We start from the raw sequence: 20,326 nt of genomic DNA, 5'->3' as shown, positions 1-20,326 counted from the left end.
TTCCGTAGGCACGCGGGGGCGTCGTCTCCGGGGGTGTGTGAGGGGCGGGGCCCGGCTCGGCCCGCCCCCAGGTTGCGGGCGCGAGGCCAGAAGCGCAGAACCCGGCCTGCCAAGCATTCTAGCCTGCGGCGGCTATGGAGGGCTCAGCTGTTCGGCTGCTGCGGAGCAGCGGTCTGGTAAGTGCGTTCGTGGCGAGCGTCCTGGGCCCCCGGGACGACAATGGTCCCCGACGTCGTCGTCGTCGGGGTCTTCTAACAGGCTGGGAGCCGGTCCCCTCAAAGCCTCCACCCAGGGGCGGATGGCCACCGCGACCTCGCCCCGCGCTCGGGCGGAGCTGGCTTCCGTTTGCGTTGGAGGGGCGGGGGTCCATCCCTAGCGTGGGGTCGGAGCGCTGGCTGGGCAGGAGACCCTCACAGGCCACTGGTGAGAGGCAGCCAGACTGGTCTTTGGCCCTCAGGTGCCCTAACCCGGCTTTCCCCGTGACTAAAGACCCCGCTAAAAACAGGCCGGGTCTCGTTCCGGCAGGTGTCTCCTGCCTCCTCCGCAGCCCCGCCCGCCGGGTGGAAGGGTCCCGGGGGTCGGAGGGTCCTGCCAGCCCGGGAGAGAATTCCCTCTGTCCGCGTCGCACGCTGGGCCTGCCGTCCTGCAGGGAAGGGCACCCCAGGGCTCGGGGGAGCCCCTTCCGGAGCGGCTTCCCGAAGCCTCGCGTTGTACCTCCTGCTCTGGACCCTCGCAAACTGCTCACTCCTCCGCATCCCTGTGTCGGGATTGGTACTTACACGTTGAACATCCCTGTCCTCTTCAGCCCTGTCATCGTATGGCGGGTTTTCAAAAATCCTCACACGTTTGGATACCCTGGGTTTCTCAGTAAAGGTGGTACTTTGGAAATTTTCCCTCTGCTGATGGTTGCTTTTTATACTTCGTTTGCTTTTGCTTTAACGAATCAAAGGCTCTTGTATTGCTGCTTGTCTCTTTTGCCCAGAGGCAGAACTCTTTTATAACTTCATCTCACATTAGAGACAATTAATGATAATCTGACTATTTTATAAGCTCGTGGTATTAAGAAAATTAGTAAAGTCATATCAGTGTATTGTCACGAAGGAATAGAATGTGTTCGCACGATTGCTGTTGAATAGTTTTATAACTGTTGACTAATAAAAGTTTTATGGGTTTCATGTTTTGAATCTGTTTTAGGGCCAAAATAATGACCACATGATGTGTGCTCTACATGTTCCTGGTTCTCTGCCTGCTTCTGATCTCACTTAATTCTCAGAAGTAACATAATAAGTACTAGTTAATCTTGCAGATGCAGATTGCAGAAATGATTTAAGTGAATTCCCAAAGCTAGAAAGTGATAGAACTTGTGTTGAAACTCTGGTCTGATTAAAAACCCAACCTGCGTGCACTGCTGCCTCCCCTTCCTTAATGTCAGGAAGCTAGCTATTTTGTTTAGATTTGTTGGTTTTATTGTGGTAATGGTCCTTAATAGTTTTCAGAGCATACATTCCCATATATAATTGAATGCTGACTGTAGCATGATAGGTAAGAATGTGCCTGAGTTCGAACCCAGGCTCTGTCACTTTCTAGTGGCAAAATCTTGGCCAAGTTTTTTACTCTCTTTGATCTCAGTTTTCTGACTCTAAAATGGAAAGAATAATACTACCTGCTCCCTAAGATTATTGTGAAGATTGAGTTCATATTCTAAGGCTCTTAGAATAGTACCCAGTCTATAGTTGGCTTTTTTAGTAAATGTTAGCTCTTATTCCAGGCATGAGGCTTTGTGTCCACGACAGATGTAAGAAGGACTAAAACACCCTACCTTCAAGAAGTTTTATCTTTTCCTGAAGATTTTATAACTTTATCTAATTACATATTCATTTAGGTGTGAAACAAATCCTAAAGGGTCCACAGCTGGCCATGAGTTCAGAGGACAGAGTGACGAGTAGGAATATTGAGCAAAGACAGACTCTGGTAGCTGGTTTTAGAATTTAGGAAGCTTAGGCGGGGGAGCTTTGTAGCAAATGGGGAGTGAAATGTACATTTTAAGGAATTTGGGGTTTTATCATTTTGAGTTGTGGAGAGCCACTGGAGGTTTAGAGCCTCAGAGGTACTTAATCAGAGCTAAAGTGTAGTTAGCTGTGGTAGCGGGTGCCTGGAAGATAGAGAATTGCAAGTTGGGGCTAATCCAGACTTGTCCCTATCCAGAGACAAGCGTTACTAATCAACAAAGTTAACACTGTTTTTTTGTTTTGTTTTGTTTTGTTTTGGGTTTTTTTGGCATCCAGGTAGAGAGAGCTTGGTAGGTGCCATGGTTTAAATTTGACTTCCAAAGTTCATTTGTTGGAAACTTGTTCCCCTGGGAGGTGGGGCCTGAGGAGGTATGTTTAGGTCTTGGGTTCATTGCCCCCTGGATGGATAATGCCATCTTTGTGAAATGTTGTTCCTCTTGCTCCCTCTTGCCCTCTCACCTGCCGTGGAATGTCACAACAAGATGCCAGCGCCTTGATCTTGGCCTCTCCAACCTCCAGAACTTTGGGGAAATGAATTTCTGTTTATTTAAATTACCAAGTTGATAGTATTCTGTCATAGCAGAACAAAAAGGACAAAGAAAGTAAGTTGGCAAACAAATTATCCTTGAGCAGTAAGGGAGAAAAACAATCACAGGCTGTGTAATCAATCATGCTGCTTGAATTTAATCCTCTCTGCTACTTCTTAGCATGATGACTTCAGACAAGTGACTTCCCCACTCTACTTCCATTTCCTTTTCTGCAAAGTGAGAGAACAGCAGTATTAAGTGAAATAGTAAATGCTAAGTACTTAAGACACATAAATACTCAAAGCCACTAGCTAATCATACAGGCAGAACCCGTTACCAATAATACCATGAGGGAAGAGGCAGGGTGTCTTTGCCTTATGCGAAGTACTTGAACAGGTCTTGGAGATTTATAAATTTACAACAGGGGCCTTGACATCAAGGAAATTACAGTTTTAATTGGGGGGATGGGATGTTAAAATGTGTGTGAAAATGAATACTGGGACAGTAGTGGAAGATAGCTAAGATGGCTAATGCTAATAGTATGGGCAAATGTGCTTATATGAAGTGGGGTTTGAACTGACCATCTAAAGAAGGAATCGCTTAGCTTTTATCCTGCTTTTAGTTGCCTATCAGGCATCTGCAGCCATACACAAGGCCCAAGTGAAGAGAGAGTGCTTTTAGGACAGCAGCCTCTAAGTTCTTGACGCAGCGTGTAAAGGAAAAGTAATTTAGGGTAATGAAAGGAAGATGAGTAATTCTGTTTTAGACATGTTTAAAATGTTATCAACACCTTAAAAAGTATTTTGGAGGCTGGTCAGTAAATAGACCTGGAAAGTAGTAGGAAAATAGAAGCTAGAAATATAGATGCCAGAGCCACAGAGAGCTATGGGGCATCTGAGGGAGAGTAAAGAGGAGATGACAAGTCTGAGCCTTTGGAGTAGCATGCAGACCATTCTGAGTGAACATCGAAGGAAGGCAAAGAAGCAGGAGAATCAGTAGAATAGAGTTAGAGGAGACTTTGCAACAAATATATCATATTCAGAATTGGAGCAAAAAAGGAGAAGGATATTTAAGAGCAAAAGTACAAGCAGAATCTGTGTCACAGAAAGTAAAGGAAACAAACCAGTGAAGGACAGGGAGTTGTTTAGACACAGTAGGTCCTGTACTTGGAGCTGCTGGAATACAAAACAAGCTGGCTATGAACGCCTGCGGCACACCCTCCACTTAGCTTGGTATCCGCCTGACCCTGCAGACATTGATTAAGCAACTTCTGCCCTGGAACCCTGGCTTCCTGACTTCTAGTTAAGTGTTCTTTGTGCTACATAACCTTGTCTTCCCTGAAAAGGAGGGTATCAAAGGAGTTCACAGTCCCCAATAAGGTGTTAGACCCAAATAACTTCATAAAAAGTAATCCTATCATTTAAGATTTCTTTGGAAATAGAAAAAAACGGAACATCTGGTGTCATTTTTGTACACTGGTGATTTAGGAATGAGAACTTGTTGGCATGGCCAGGGTTGTACAGAAAATAAACAGGTATTCTTTTTGTTAATTCCTGGGTACTATGCCCTGTCTTGTTTTGTTTAGTCCTCTTTTGAAGCAGTCACTATTATTTTAAAAGGTTGAGGGATTGTTAGGAAATTACAGAGATAAAATGAGGAGCCAGAAACACGTGGAAGGGAAAAAATTATACCATTTGTAGTTTTGGAGAATTTCAAGAGCAAAAGTCTCTGTTTTGAAGAAAGCAAACAGAAGGTAGTGAGATTTTGGTGTGGAAATTTGGGCTTGGGGAAGTGAAAGCAGAGAAGGAGGCAACATAAATGGGGTAGGCAGCATTTCAACCAGATCCTACTGTGGATATTTCAATTTTAGTCAGAATTCAGTGGAAGTTTGGAAGTTTGTGTAGAAGATTGGAATCCTTTAGCTATTGGAAGTCGAGAAAGGAACATTATTTATTATTTTATCCCTAATCAGTGTCTTAAGAACTCCAATGGATGCCTGAAACCAAACATAGCAGTGAACTCTCTATATGCTGTGTTTCTCCTATCTTATGTGCTTATGGTAAATGTTGCCTTTTTACTTACAGAAGGCACTTTACAGCTTTTTTTATCATACCCATATTTCTAGCCTTACTACTCTTGCACTTTGGAACCACAATGAAGTAAAATAAGGGTTACATCAACATAAACATTGTGATACTACAACAACTAGTTGGGCAAGTGGAGAATACTGTGCTAAAAAACAGAGTTGTCCTAACACAATAACAACAAATCCTTATTGTTTCCCCTATTCCACTACAGATGTGTCAACATTACCTTAAACTGTATAAACATCCCAACAACCACAGTCAGAAACATGGCCTAAGCTATAACTCAGTCTTCTGAAAATACAGCAGCATGTGTAAATAAACCTTGCCTTTCTCCTATTGATCTGTCCATTGTCAACCCCAACACCATTTAACTAAGAGTGGTAGAGAAAAGTGCAGTGTGTATAGTTCTGTGGAATTTGTCACAGGTCAATTTTTTGTAATCATTACCACAATTAAGATACAAAGATGATCAGAGAAAACATTCAGCATTTGTTTTTTGGGGATTGGCTGACTTCACTTAGCATTATCTTCTCCATTGCCAACCATTTACCTGCAAGTGCCATGATTTTGTTCTTTTTTAATGCTGAGTAAAATTCCATTGTGTATATATGCCGCATTTTTTTAAATCCATGCATCCACTGAAGGACATTTAGGTTGGCTCCACAGTTTAGCTACTGTGAATTGTGCTGCTATAGACATTGAAGTGGCTGTGTCCCTATAGTATGCTGTTTTAAAGTCTTTTGGGTATAGTCCGAGGAGAGGAATAGCTGGATCAAATGGTGGTTCCATTCTCAGATTTCCAAGGAATCTCCATTCTGCTTTCCATATTGGCTACACCAATTTGCAGTCCCACCAGCAATGTATGAGTGTACCCTTTTTCCCACATCCTCGCCAATACTTATTGTTGTTTGTCTTCATAATAGCTGCCATTCTGACTAGAGTGAGATGATATCTTAGAGTAGTTTTGATTTGCATTTCTCTGCTCATAATGGGGTAGGGAGGGAGAGCATGGGAGGATTAGATGAATTCTAGATAGGGAAGAGGGGTGGGAGGGAAAGGGAGGGGGCAGGGATTAGGAAGGATGGTGGAATGTGATGGACATCATTATACTAAGTACATGTATGAAGACTTGAATTGGGTGTCGTACTTTATATACAAACAGATATGAAAAATTGTATATATGTGTATTAAGAATTGTAATGCAAAACAAGTACATGTATAAAAGCATGAATTGGTATGAACATACTTTATATACAGAGATATGAAAAATTGTGCTCTATGTGTAATAAGAATTGTAATGCATTTCACTGCTGTCGTGTATTAAAAAATAAAATAAAATAAATAAAAGATAAAAAAAAAAGATACAAAGATTTCTTGAGACCAAATTCAGTTCTCTGTCTTTGTTGGCGAATAGCACTGGTGTTGGAGACAAAACTTGATTTTCTGCTTCTGCTGGCAAGTGAAGCCTATGCAAGCTGTAGGCCTCTGTGGTGGAGAAAGCCCATTTTAGTGGTAGCAGCTATTTACATTAGGGAATGCCTTCATGGATTAGCTCAAGTGTCGCAGCCAGCAAAGCATGATTCTTCTCCACCACCGTTGAGTGGCATGCAGCTTTTCGAAACTCTTAAGGCGGGCCGGTTTGCCCTCCAATGTTGCAACAGACCCCAACAGCTCACCACCAACTTCTTTCAGGGTTCTTGTCTGACATATCTGAATAATGAGCTGGGCGTGGTGGTGAATGAGCTTGGCATGGTGGCGCACACCTGTATTCTCAGTGGCTCAGGATGCTGAGGCAGGAGGATCACAAGTTCAATACCAGCCTCAGTAACTTAGTGATGCCCTAAGAGGTATCAAAATAAAAAGGGCTGGGATGTAGCTCAGTGGCTAAGCGACCCTAGGTGCAATCCCTGGTACCAACAGCAACAAAAAATCTGAAGAATGAAATTCATGAAAAGTAAAAGGAGTAGGAGTTAGTTATTCAAGTGTGAAGAATAGAAACAGCACTCTCTCCAGGGGTAAGAGGGGACCTGAGCGTGCTAGTCTGGGGGTTTATATAGCTCTAGGGTCAGCACTGTGGGTCCAAATTTAGGCTATTCAGGGTTTGGAAAAGTCTAACCCATGAGTCTGAACTTCCACTCAGGTCTGCCCCACTTCTATTTTCTTGCAGCTCATTGGGAAGCTAGAGGTTGAGGTCAGTGGATTGTGAATGTTCAGGGGTTTGGGCTGGAGTGCTATGTGGAATTGATGTCCCCACAGGCTAAGGCCTGAGCTTGCTGCCAGTGCTTCAACCTAGCCTGGCTGCCTCTCCACAGCTCAGAGACAAGGGCTTGGCTTCAGTTGCAGGATCATTTTTAATAAAAGTTCTACCATACCATTCCCATCAAACCCTCTCCTGCCTTAGCCTGCCCTGTGCATCCTAAAGTGGAGTCTCTTTTGAAAGAAAGTTGTTCTTTTTTTTTTTTTTTTTTTGAACCCAGGGCCTTGTGCATGCAAGGCAAGCACTCTACCAACTGAGCTATATCCCCAGCCCTAGAAAGCTGTTCTTGTATACAGTAAACTATATTGCAACTATTTAACAAAGGAGTGAAAAAGCTTAGTATGAAAATATCTCCAGAATGTATTGCTCCATAAAAAACAAAAGAAAAGCTATGTAATATTCCTTTTGGAAAGGACAGGAAGGAAAATAAGAATGTATATTCCTATTTGAGTATGTTTGTTTAGAGCGAGGCATGATGGCATACGCCTATAATCCCAGTAGCTCGGGAGGCTGAGGCAGGAGGATGTTGAGTTCAAACCCAGCCTCAGCAAAAGTGAGGTGCTAAGCAACTCAATGAGACCCTGTCTCTAACTTATATTAAAAATATAACTAGGACTAAGGATGTGGCTCAGTGATTGACTGCCAAAAAACAAAACAAAACACTAGAAGGATTCTAAGGAAATCAGTCAAAGTGGTTACCTATGGGAGAATTTGAGAAGTGGACTAGATCAGGAGGTTATGACAGCTTTCTTGAAATGTGTTTGTGTTATATACTGAATAAAGTAAGTTTTAAAGACAGACACCTGGGGATGGGGGTATTAATGAGGAGGCACATTCATGAATCATTATCTTAGAATCTAGGCAACAAGTGAAAGAACAGATTGGTTTTTGAATGTTGTAAGAGGAGTTGAGTTTTCATCCTCCAAAGAACGTGCAGTAATGTTAAAGAAAACATTATTCAGTGGCACTTATTAAAACACAGCAGGGAAGACTTTTTCAGAATGGTCATGGTAGATAAAAGAGCCACTGCAGCAGGATCTTGCAGTTGGGGGAGATTAGACTCAAGTCTTAATACAGCATAGGCAAGTGGGCCTGGATAGCCAGGGAGCAGTGTGGGAGTCAGAGGGTAGAAAATAACTAACAGCTGGGCACAGTGGCACATGCCTGTAATCCCAGTGGCTCGGGAGGCTGAGGCAGGAGAATCACAAGTTCAAATCCATCCTTAGAAACTTAGCAACTCAGTGAGACCCTGTCTCTAAATAAAATACAAAATAGGGCTGGGAGTGTGCTCAGTGGCCAAGTGTCCCTGAGTTCGATTCCCAGTACCAAAGAAAAAAAGAAAGAAAATTGACTAAGAGAAAACATCAGGAGTAAAAGAGATTCTGACTAAACTGAACTAACAGAATTCATGCTGAAGATGTCTAGAGTGTTCAGACATTCCCTGGGGTGGAGGTTGAGGGGGGAGGAGTCTGACCAGATATTAAGGGTTGTCAAATATTAGAAGGGGGCTTCTGGCTGAACTGACTTAGCAGGGTTCTTTGCTACAACTAGATTTCACAAGGAAGTGCTCAGATGAGCCTAGGAAAAGGTGCAGAAGCTTAAAGTTGGGCTAGGCAGAGACTTTGTCAGTAAACCACAATATTCCAGCCCAGACTCCATATTCTAGTCACCTGGGGGAGATTTGTTAGAAACAAAGAAGCCCATCATCTTAAGTGGTGAAACTAAGAGAGCTCTTTTTTTAAGCTCCCCAGGTGATTTGGGTATGCAGTCAAGAGTGGTTTAGGGGCTAAGGGAACTTCCCTTTATACCCTCTGAAGGTTTGGTGATTGAGCCTGCTGAAACAAACTGACAACATACAGATTAACAGGAACAAAGGCATGCAAGTTTATTCTGCGCACACTGGCATCATAAGCAAGTGAATATCCAATAACTCAGAAGTTTGGAACTTTTGTACCTTTGTTACAGGACCAGGTCTGTCTGCTCCCTACTCAGTAGCCAATACTCAAGAGACAAATCAGTTTTATTCATGAGCTGGTACCCTGAGAAGATGAGGGAACTTAATATCTCAGAGCCACATCTTTGGGAACTCAGTTATGTGAAAGGGCATTTATAGGGAGGGAAAGGGGGTTCAGGGTAGCGGGGGCCATGGGCAGGAAGAGGACATGCTGAGTCATCCATCCTGGCTTGATATCATCTCTGTCAATCAGGAGATATTTTGTTTTCTCTTTCTTGCCAGAATATCCTTACAACAACTGACCTTCATCTCCTAAGACAGTCTTTGTAATTGTTCAGATAAACAGTATTTTCCTGCAAGTTAAACATTAATTATACTTCTGTTTTTTTGTTGAAGAACATTATTTGCAAGTTGAATGTTTTGTGTTAAATGATATACATTTTAATCTGGTTTGAAGGTCATCAGATACCCAGGGTTCTGTAAATCTACCGAAAAGTTACTGATTAGGAAGTTTATAAATTCATATGTCTTTTTAATTTTAGCTAAGCTTGCAGTTTAAGATGCAGAATAAGGGAGGAGAACAAAACAACTTTTGCCAGAGAATAGTTTTAATCTGTTAGGTGGCTTCAGCTAAGAAGAGAGGTGTCTCTACAGCTAAGTTTGTAGGAGACAAATTATCTGAATGACATCCAAAATTAGCTGAAAGCAAGTAAATCTAAAGGATTTATTTAGGTTTTCCTTGATTTACACCATCTTTATAAGGAAGTGGAAGAAGTGTGCTGTTTGAGAATACAGCAGTCCCACCTTATCTACAAGAGATACTTTGTAAATCCCCAGTGGATGCCCCAAACCATGGATAAAATTAAACCCTATTATTCAATACCTTTTCTCTTTTAACTAAGCTAACTTATTGCACTATGGCCATAAGTTTTGTAGCTTAAGATATGACCACAAATCCAGGATAAATTTCTTTTCCCTTCTTCACAATTTCATGGGTAGAGGATTCATTCTTACTGTAGTTGTTAGCAACCTCAGTGTACAGTTTTTCTCTTTCCTTATTAAATCAAGCTTTTACCTTTTCACTTAAAGCATGCACTTGTGTTCTTGCTTCTCCATGTTTGAATTGCCAGCATTGTTTCTCTTGTACCTTTGGGCCTATGTTAAGTGCTTTAAGAGTTATTTGAACACAACCACTGCCCCATAGCAACAGTACAGCCTACATGTCTATTAAGGGATTAAGTGATTAATGGGCCAGCAAATGCAGCAGGACACAGGGATCATTCAGTCCTTGTTAGACAAAGCAAGATGGTCTCTACCATCTTTCATTATACTCAGAATGGCATGCAATTTAGAATTTTCTAATTGTTTGTTTCTGGAATTTTCCAGATAATATTTTCAGATCACAGGTAACTAAAACCATGAAAAGCAAAACCAAAGATAAGGAAGAAAACATGTAAATGGTTTTTAGGGAGATGAATGGGCCCAAAGAACAGATAATACAAAGTTAACAGAATCTGCACAGGTGATGTTGCTCCAGTCTTCCATCCTGCAAGTTAAATCTTCCCTGTTTGATAAAATTATGGTGGTGGAAGAGAGAGGGCGGTACATTACCTTCCTTCTGAAGGGACTTCCCTTGGTCAGATAAGGTGAACGTTAGCTCTCTGCTCTTCAGGAGAGAGGTTGGAGATGGGGGAGGGGAGTCAGAAAGACCTTGAAGCCATTCCTTTGGTTTAACTCAGGATGTCAAGCACCATTCTTTAGGGTCTCACTTCCTGACCCCCAGCATTGGAAACCTCTGATTTAAATCTCAGGAGCACTTGTTTTGTAGACAGTAATAGAGTGGTTGGTAGATATTCTCAGAATAAACCAATCTCTTTTTTTTAAATACTTTTTTTAGTTGTTGATAGACCTTTATTTTATTTATTTATATGTGGTGCTGAGAATCGAACCCAGTGCCTCACACATGCCAGGCAAGTGCGATACCACTGAGCCACAGCTACAGCCCTAAACCAATCTCTTCAGTTTAATTATGTGTCATTTTATTTGTCAGTTAAATTCTTAAGAAATCCATAAGATGGTTCTGTAATATCAAGGTGAACACATTATCCAAAATTTACTTCTAGGCTTTTAAAGGCAAGCCTACTTTGAAATCCCAAAGCATACATGATTCAGTCAATTATACATTCTTTAAAAGGTCTAAACATCAAAGTTTTAAAAAATATTTCTAATATACTGAATAGTGCAGGAACTAGTATAACTAGCAGTGAACCCACTTTTGATATAGATTTATATTTAAACAGATAAAACAATGCTACCATAAACCCACACTTCATACTCCTCCTGTAACCCCAATTCTGAAGCTGGTATGTGTGCTTCCCGTTCATGTCAGGAACTTCTACTGCATCTGCATGAACCTTTAAGAATATATGCCGTCATTTAGTGTGTTTTAAAAGTGTACATAAATGTTGTTATCGTGAACAAATCATTTTTGTGCTCAATATTGTCAAAAATTATCCATGAAAGAGATCAATCTCACTGCTACAAAGCAGACTTTAAAGTTTACTTAACTACTTTGTAAATAAAACTGGTACTTTACACACAAATCAAGGGAAAAGCCTGACTTGTTCAGTTTCTACACCAATTACAAAGTGTTGTATTTACCACTAAAGGGAGCTAATTCAAAATTCACTGAGCAACTAAAGTTAAACTTGTGTTGACAAAAAAAAAAAATTTATACATGTAGCTCCCCCTTCACTTTAACTCCTGTAAAATATTCTCTTGAGTCAATATATTACAATTTATACATTCCTATGTTGATAATAAGGCTTTTTATTTTTGACCCTTACAAACACCACTGCATCCTTTGTATTTGTGTACTTGTTCATATGAACTAAAGTAAAAATTATGGGACCTTTCCATAGTAAGGTCTTGGTCTGTTTTGGGCTGTTAGAATACTATTGACTGGATTATAAAGAACAGAAGTTTATTTTTCATAGTTCTGAAAACTGGGAAGTCCAGAATCAAGGTGCCAGCAGGCTCAGTTGTCTGGTGAGGACTTTCCTTACTAAGGACAAGTATCCTCACAAGGCAGAATGCAGAAGGGCAAATGAGCTGAATGCCATGTGAAGCGTCTTTTATGTTCATGCCAGGAAAAACCTCATGGCCTCATCAGCTTCAAAAGGCCCCACTTCTTTTTTTTGGCCGGGGGGGGGGGGGGGGGAGTACCGGTGATTGAACTTGGGGGCACTTGACTACTGAGCCACATCCCCAGCCCGAGACAGGGTCTCATTGCTTAGCGCCTCGCTTTTGGCTGAGGCTGGCTTTGAACTCGCAATCCTCCTGCCTCAGCCTCCCTGCACCTGGCTCGGCCCCATTTCTTAACACCATCATATTAGCCATTAAGCTTCAACATCTAAATTTTGGAGGATACGTACTTCAGTCATAGCATATCTTTATTTTTACTCTCATTAAATTGTCCCAAGTTGTTATGCCAGTGATTTACACTTCAACCCACAGGATAAAGAATTTCTCCTCCCTCTCCCTCTCTTTCCTTCACACTTCAGGACCAAGTAGTGATGAGGAAGCTGTAAGACACTAAGACAGTTCAGAACTGGAGGGAAATAGGGCAGAAACAAGACATGGGAATTGGGCACAGGAGCAAAGGCAGGGTGAAGATGTTCTTGGTGGACTGAATCTGTTGAGGACAAATACAAGGAAGCCTGAAGAACACAGAGATGTCTGGTGATCTGACTGAGATGAGCTTCTGGTAATTGTTGGGGTTGGGCATCTTGAGATAGGGGGTTGAGGAGTGAACGGGGTGACACGTGGAGACAGCAAATAAAGCCATGCTTTGGCAATATTTGGGTATGTGGGTGAGGGAGAGAAAGGATAGTAGTTAGAAGTGGAGGCAAGGTCAGCGAGAACAAGACAAGATGGGGAGAATCTGCAGGTTGTTGTCATGCCAGTGAAAGGCTTAAAGGGAAATGGCAAAGATGAGAAGGCAAAAGTGGTGACTGAGGATCCTGAGAGGGCAGGAAGAATGGGACCCAGAGAAGAGCTGGAGGACTGGCCTTGAGAGAAGGGACACTAACTTGAGAGAAGAAGGGGGAAATGCAGATGCAGGACAATTTGTGGGTGTAGCAGTGAGCACTTGTGTTGGTTCTGCTTGTTGGCATTTATCTTCTCTAGCAGGAGAGGTACTAGCTGACGATGAAGGGTGGGCCTTCGAGCAGAGTGTGGGTTTGAGATCGTTATTTAGAGCTCAGGAAAGAGACTGAGTGCAGATACTCAGGTGCAGACAGTCTTGAGCACTGAGTTGAGGGTGTTGTATGAGGCTCCCTGTGTGTCTCCTGACTGAGAGGTCACAGTGATGTTTGAACATGGTTATTTCAGGTGCTCACACGTAGGGGAGCTGGTTGGAGGGAAATGGGATGAGCCTGCATGCAGGTCTTCTGAAAGGACAGCATCTCAACACAGAGTTTTTTAAAGGAGAAGAAAATAGGGGTAAGAATGTTTCGTGTATAGTGAAGTAAATGTTGGCAAAGATCAACTGTGGAGCCGATGCTGGGTAGTGGAGGTAGTGCAGGCAGGACGGACAGCTGGAGAGAAAGAAGTTAGATGAGTTGAAGAGGCTGGAGAACTGGTGATATTCAGAAACAAGTTTAGTGTCATAGTTTGCAGGCAAGCTAGAGGGACAGGAAGCTGTGATCTGAAATGGAGACTTCTAGAGAGAATACTGAGGGATGACTTGGAGCAGATGGCTGATAAAATTGGAAAAGTCACTGGGTGTGAGAAGAGGTCAGGGCCAGTGTCAAGTTAGCCTCATGGACTCTGACCTTCCTAAACTCCTGGGTGGTGTTGGGTAGAGAGGCTATTTGTGGGCGAAGTTCAGTAAACAAGGGAAATTGTCCAGGAGGACAGAGATGCTAGGGTGAAGGGTGGGAAAGGGTGCTGTTGATTGTTATCCTGAGTGTCAAGGGAAATCGTCTCCTCTCTCACTCCCTCCCCTTCCTCCTTCCTCCCACAAGAGGATGCAGGTATAATGTTCTTGAAGCTTCACAAAGTAGTAGGAGTTAAGAGACCCCTCACCTCTAGAAAGGCAGATTGTGAGAGAAGGAACAATTTCCACTTGAGTGAACTTCCGGGCAAGTGTGTACTTGGAGCAAAGTCGCCTTTACTCCAGGAAGGAGGAATGTTCTCAGAAACTGAGAGGGAAGCAGCCTTTTGTCATGCTCTCTAGTGATGGACATCTGAGTTGACAGTGGGCAGATAGTCCCTCTCAGAGAGGAAAGAGCCAGAAGTGCACCCTCAGAAGGAACCAGTGTCTGTGGGGATTTAAGGTGACACGCTGTTGTGTTGTATGGAAGCGTTTCCTTGTGGTAGCCTCATTGGTTCTGTCCTTGTTGGTCAGTATAACTTCTTGTTACGTCTTCCTTTGCCTTTCATGCATTGTGGAAGCATCTAGACTTGAAGTACTTTAGATATGTTGAAACAGTACTTTATTATGCTAGAGCATAGTGGAGAAGGAGTGATGACTAACACAGTGGCTGAGTTTGAGTTTAGCAAAAGGTTCACTAGAACATTCTTGCCATTAATCAGGTGTTCTTAACTTGTTTGTGCCATGAGTAAGGAGTCCCACCCACATCCCGTGATGGTGGTGGGAATGGGGTTCCCCTCCATGGAATGGGCTGGCTGAGAAATAAAAGCTAAGAGAAATAAAATGGCTAAAAACCACAAAACACAGAAAGTAGTTTCAAAAGCAGGGGCATGACAGGGAAGCTGATCAGAAAGGTTGAGCTTCTAGACAAAATGAAGCCCTTACCTGCTTTATGTATATCCGGAAACATCAAAGAGATTCTATGGAATGTTCTTCTCCAAAAAAGGTTAAAGGTGGGCTGTTCAGTTCCTTACAGATTATGCCTGTCTCCAGAGCTACTGTGAGGAACCTTCCTAGCAGAGGGGAAGGAAAGGTCACATGCATTGGCAATCTGTTGCTGTGGCCTACCTCTCCCTGACTTCATGCTAGAGAAGATCCTCATGTATTTCTCAAATGGCTACCTGCAAAGGAGTGTACAGCAGCTAGGTGCAGTGGCACACACCTATAATCCCAGCGGTTTGGGAGGCTGAGGCAGGAGAATTGCAAGTTCAAAGCCAGCCGTAGCAGCTTATTGAGGCACTTAGCAACTCAGTTGAGATCTGTCTCTAAATAAAATACAAAAAAGGGCTGGGGGGAAAAAGTGTGGGCAGGTGAGGGGGGAAATGTGGCTCAGTGGTTAAGTGCCACAGGTTCAGTCCCCAGAACCAAAAAAAAGAGTATACAGCAATGCAGTAAAGTTTATATCTTTTCCAAAATTTTTAAAAATGTATAACACGAAAGATATGGGATTATAAAGGAAATCAATTATAATAAAACAATTATAAAATATTTTAAAATTTGATTTAGTAATATGTGCTTCTTAAATAAAACCTGGCAGTCGTTATAATAGCTGTTGCAATTTCAAAGTCATGGTGAGCATAAACAGTATCTTAAGCTATGGGCATCAACTTGATATAATATGAAAATAGATGTAATTTCTTTTGGTAGCAGAGTTTACAGATGCTGCTAATACTACCATAACACGTTGCCCAAGATATGGGGACATGGCTATATTTTGGTTAGAGATTTATGAAATAAAGGTATTATTCCCCACCCCCCAACCAAGTTCATAGTCTTTATTTTTCTGTCCGGGTTTGATCATCAGCACTTCCAAGTGCAACAGAACTCTGGTCAGTTGAGTACAGAACAGATCAGACTCAAGCTCTGACACGTATCTGGCAAGGCATAAATAACCATTATTTCATCAAGTAGCAATTGCTTCTCTACACAAAAAAATGTGATGATGTGGTGCAATGGGTTATAACTGTGGAAAATCATTTTGATGGAGTGAACCCCAGAGCTGCAGCAGCTGTAGGCACCACCAAAAGGCAGAGCATGCTAGAAAATCAACATCGACATCTTGGCTGTGAGTCTAAAGGCAAGAAAAGGACAGTTCCCTTTATTAAAGATTCATATTAAACAAAGTTTTCTACTGTCTGGTAGATAATATCTCTTAGTACTTTGACTAAAAATGGATTCCATTCACTTAGCTTATCATCCCTGTATTTTATGATAAACATTTTCAGCAATCTTACCTGTGATTGCTTACTATTTTATGCATTTTTAAAAGTCAGTTTACCTCTGTTTTCTTGTCTTTGTATCTAAAATAAATACTCCGTGTTGAAGTTGTCATATACTTTGTCAGTAACGATATTGAGACTAAGGGATTCGCAATTGTTATCAGGAAAAATAGGTATTATCATAAGATGCACTGGATCATTTTTTCCATATTCTTATTGGTACATTATAATTACACATAATAGTGGATTCATTGTTACAACACATACATACATGCACACAATATAACAATATGATTTATCCAATATCATTCCCCAGCATTTCCCGTTTTCCTCTCTTCCTCCCTCCCCCTGGCTCCTTTCCTCTTCTGATCTTCCTTCAATTTTGATGAGATCCCTCCCCCACCTTTCTTTTCCTTTTTCCTCTCTGGCTTTCACATATAAGAAAAACCATGACCCTTCACTTTCCGAGTTTGGCTTATTTCACATAATGTTCTTAAGTTCCATCCATTTTCCTTCAAATGACATAATTTCATTCTTTATGACTGAATACAACTCTATTGTTACCCATTCATCCATCGATGGATACCTAGGATTTATAGTTTGTCTATGGTGAATCGTGCTGTTATAAACGTGATAGGCATGCATTGCTATAGTGTATTGACTTTATTCTTTAGGATATATACCAAAGAGTGATATAGCTGGGTCATTTAAGACCCACTGAATTCTTAATTTTCTCAGTGGTGGAATTTCTTTTAAATATCAGCTTAGGTACAGAGGCACTGACTAAGAGACAAAGAATTCTGTGGTAGGTTTAGTGAAGTAAATAATCTCTAGAAATAAGAAATGTGGGCAGTGTGTTGCAGTTTTTGAGGTGAATAGGCAAGTTTCATGAGCATTTTATGGAGTTCAGTTGGCTCATTCTTTCATTCATTTGATTATATTGAGGACACCATCCAAGACTGCCACTAGCATTGAGCCAAATGACCTCCATGCTTGCGTCTCTTCTCCATTTTTTTCTTTCCTTCTTCTGGTTCTCCTGTGTATCAGTTGCTGCCACTTCCCCCCTTCTTATGCTGCTTAACAACATTCCTCCCCATCTTGAGCCCCTTTGAACTTCTTTACCCTCTTTTTTACTTCTTTCTATCTCATCAGGAAGAATACCTCATATATTCCCCTTTGTAGTCCAGAGTTTCCTGTCTTCTAATGGGAAAAAAGGTTTGTGCAACTTTTCCCTAAACGCATTTCTCCTGATTTTAAAAACAACAATAACAAAATGTAATGAGAAAAATGAAGACATGTTTTTCTTCAGACTGGTCAATGTTTCTTCTACCCAGGGGAATCCAGAGTAGAACACATCTTCACCTAGGCACATAATTGCAAAGATTGGCTGACAGGTAACTAAGATTGCCAGTGATATTAATTGAAGTGACTCTTGTTTCATTTTTCTCAGCTTTTCAGCGTATAATCAAAACTGTTGAGAAAGTTCATTATTACATTTGTCAGAGGCACCAGGACACAGTAACAGGGAGGTGTACTGATGGCAAGCAGTGGTAGCTGAAGGTTGATACTATTACTACTGCTATCACCACCACCACTGTCTTCTAAGTTGTAGTAGAAACAGTCATTATTGTTTACTGAGTGCTTTCTGTATGATAGATACTTAGGCTAAAACCTCTCTGTGGATTGTTTCACTCAGCCTCTCAAAACTCCAATGGATTATCTTCATTTTTCCAGTCCAAAGGAAACAGATTCTGAGAAGTTTTAACTAAGAAATTAAAAATCATTTGCCACATGAAATGGACCAAATCATGTTATATACATATACAAATATATCACAGTGAATCCCACTATTTTTTTTTATAGCAGAGAAGACTTAACATTAAAAACATATACTTACATATTGGACAACTCAGAAAAGTATAGTGAGTGGATGGAATCTACTGTAAATAAAAATGCTACAAATACCATTTAGTTGCTATCAATAAGAAATTTACCTGTTTAAAAAAATTCAAATGCTGGCATTGTCCAGAAAAATTTAACAGTTTTATGTAAAATTGTTATAAAGTTGAGCTGCTGAAACTGGTTCACTGAAACATTTTGACTTGCATTAATGCTTTACATTCCCACATTTATATTAAAAATTCACACACAAATGAAAATGGAAAAACAGCCAATACCTGATTTCTGTCCCCTATTTTTCCACTCACAAATCATATACTTAGGTACCTTTTGACCCCGTGGGAAAAAAATCTAATGTTCAGAACTACCAATGACAGGAATAAGAGAAAAAAAATTTTTTGAGATTGAAATGTTTCCCATTATAATGAATTCTTAAGCACTTTCTCCAACTGTGGCATTCTAGTTAGATGTCTTTTGGCATAATTGTTACACATTTTGCATGGATAGCACAGAGGTTGGTGTCTTCAAAAAGGCCAACCAGATAGGCCTCACTTGCCTCCTACAAAGCACCAATTGCTACACTCTGGAAGTGCAGATCTGTTTTAAAGTCCTGAGCAATTTCTCACACCAGATGCTGGAAAGGGAGTTTGTGAATCAGAACTTCTAATAACGTCTAATTTCACGGAGTGCCACAGTACCAGGCCTATAACAATGAAATTTCTTCACCCCTCCAGTAGAGGATGCACTCTTGTGAGCACCTTTTGTAGCTTGTTGTTTCTTGGGTGCTACACTGGCTGATTTGCAGGCAGTCTGTTTTGTAGGAGCCATGGTAGAGAGACCTCCCTACTTACCCCCTTTCTTCTTCAGGTAGAGGTCGGCGCGCTAGAGGCGGCACTGGTGTTAGAGAGCAATGGGCGGCTACAAACACAATCTGAATTCCATTATTTTGTATAATTATAATGAACCAGTAGAATAAAATCCCTTGCCCATCTAGATTGCTATTAAATATCAGATGCTAGGAATTGAGACTAGTTCTTTAACATTTCAGAGCCTATATCCTTAACCTTTATGCTGCATAGTCTCTTACTAGGGAGACTCTGAGAAAACAAAACTAGACACTGAAGCACAGCTGCTTGGGCCAGCTGCAGGGCAGGCAGTGCCACTCCCCCAGTTGCTCCTGTGCCCCACGAGAGAATGCTCTTGACAGTGGTCAATGGTAGACATTAGCAGCGCTGTATCCCAGTTTCCCTATCCAAGAAGTCAGTGAACTGAGAAATACATTTTGACAGTGAGTTCCACCTAGAAAGCTCTGTTCCCTTAATTGGAAAAAGTTACTTAGCCACCAATTTCTGGGAAAAGAAGATATAATGTTAAACTAATTTGTGTTTGTTCAAAAGACAATGAATTTTAAAATCTAAGTCAAACTCTCATTTTGGTGTGGTGAAATATAAGAATGGGTTATGAAATTATCCCCAAAGCAACAGATGTTCAATCACTTTTTTACTTTCATGTGTGTGTATGTGTTCCCTCTTTCATCGGGGCTGTTCCTAAAGCTAAGAAGAAACTTCCCAACATGCCTGTCTTCTTGGAAAATTCCTCCTCGTGTTCTAAAATCTTCCCAGTCAGAAGCTGTTTTTGATGTCAGAAATAATGCACTACCCTTTGTGCCACTGCAAACATTTACAGACGAGGAAATGATGATAAAGAGTGCAGGTGAGTACATTTCTCACTTTACCTTGTTACTCCTCTGGTCATGAGTGGGGTCTACAATATGAAATTACATATGAAAGATGAAAGGTGAATTCATTAAGTTTGTGAATGGAGTTTTCTAACTTTTTTTTAAAAAAAAAACAAACAGTGATGTATATCTAAAAGTTAAAAACAACAATAGACTAAAATGCTGTCTGGTTGAAGGGCCCCCAACCTCTGTTCTCTGCTTCCCCAGTTCTTGCCAGAAGCTGCTTTGTTAAAAAGTTTCTTAGAGAGCCTTGGAATGGGCACCTACTGTGGGCAGCTAGTTGTATAAAGGCCAGGGATGCTGCTAAACATCCTGTAGTACACAGGACGACTCCACAACAAAGACTCACCTGCCTCAAAGTGTCCATAGTGCTAAGGTGGAGAAACCTCATTCTGTGTGGCCATGCAGCTATTCAAAGGCCCATGTTAGATGGAGTGTGCTGGCATGGAAAGATCTAGACATGCGTGGGGAGAAGATTGAATGTGTTTCGTATGATTCCTTTGTGCAGAGATATAAGTTGACAGATAAATGGATAATTCATGTGTCTGTATAGATACAGATGATGTTCAAAGAAAAGTTTTCAGAAAAAATACATAATAAACATAAAAATAGTAACCTTTGGGGAGATGGGTGGGTAGCCAGAACAGGGAATAAGGCCATTTTTCATTTTATGCTTTCTGTATTGTTTATATTTTTTGTA

The 20,326-nt window shown here is 41.2% G+C and overlaps 1 protein-coding gene and 1 pseudogene across 1 annotated transcript in view; one reads left to right on the top strand and one right to left on the bottom strand.

Annotated features, from left to right (window-relative positions):
- Nucleotides 1-18: 18 nt before the first annotated feature.
- Acadsb (acyl-CoA dehydrogenase short/branched chain) overlaps nucleotides 19-20,326 on the top strand; it is a 45,314-nt gene continuing 25,006 nt past the window's right edge. Inside the window, exons 1-2 of the mRNA XM_005320745.5 lie at nucleotides 19-176; nucleotides 19,442-19,601. Of these exons, the coding sequence (XP_005320802.2) occupies nucleotides 135-176; nucleotides 19,442-19,601 (202 nt within the window). The 5' untranslated portion in view covers nucleotides 19-134. The remainder of the gene's footprint in view (nucleotides 177-19,441; nucleotides 19,602-20,326) is intronic.
- Nucleotides 18,352-18,716, bottom strand: LOC120885359 (histone H3.3A-like; annotated as a pseudogene).

The sequence above is a fragment of the Ictidomys tridecemlineatus genome, chromosome 1 (genome assembly GCF_052094955.1).
Source record: "Ictidomys tridecemlineatus isolate mIctTri1 chromosome 1, mIctTri1.hap1, whole genome shotgun sequence".
In the NCBI taxonomy this organism is placed as follows: domain Eukaryota; kingdom Metazoa; phylum Chordata; class Mammalia; order Rodentia; family Sciuridae; genus Ictidomys; species Ictidomys tridecemlineatus.
Note: the sequence above shows the minus strand (reverse complement) of the source record. Positions and strands in the feature narration are given on the sequence as shown.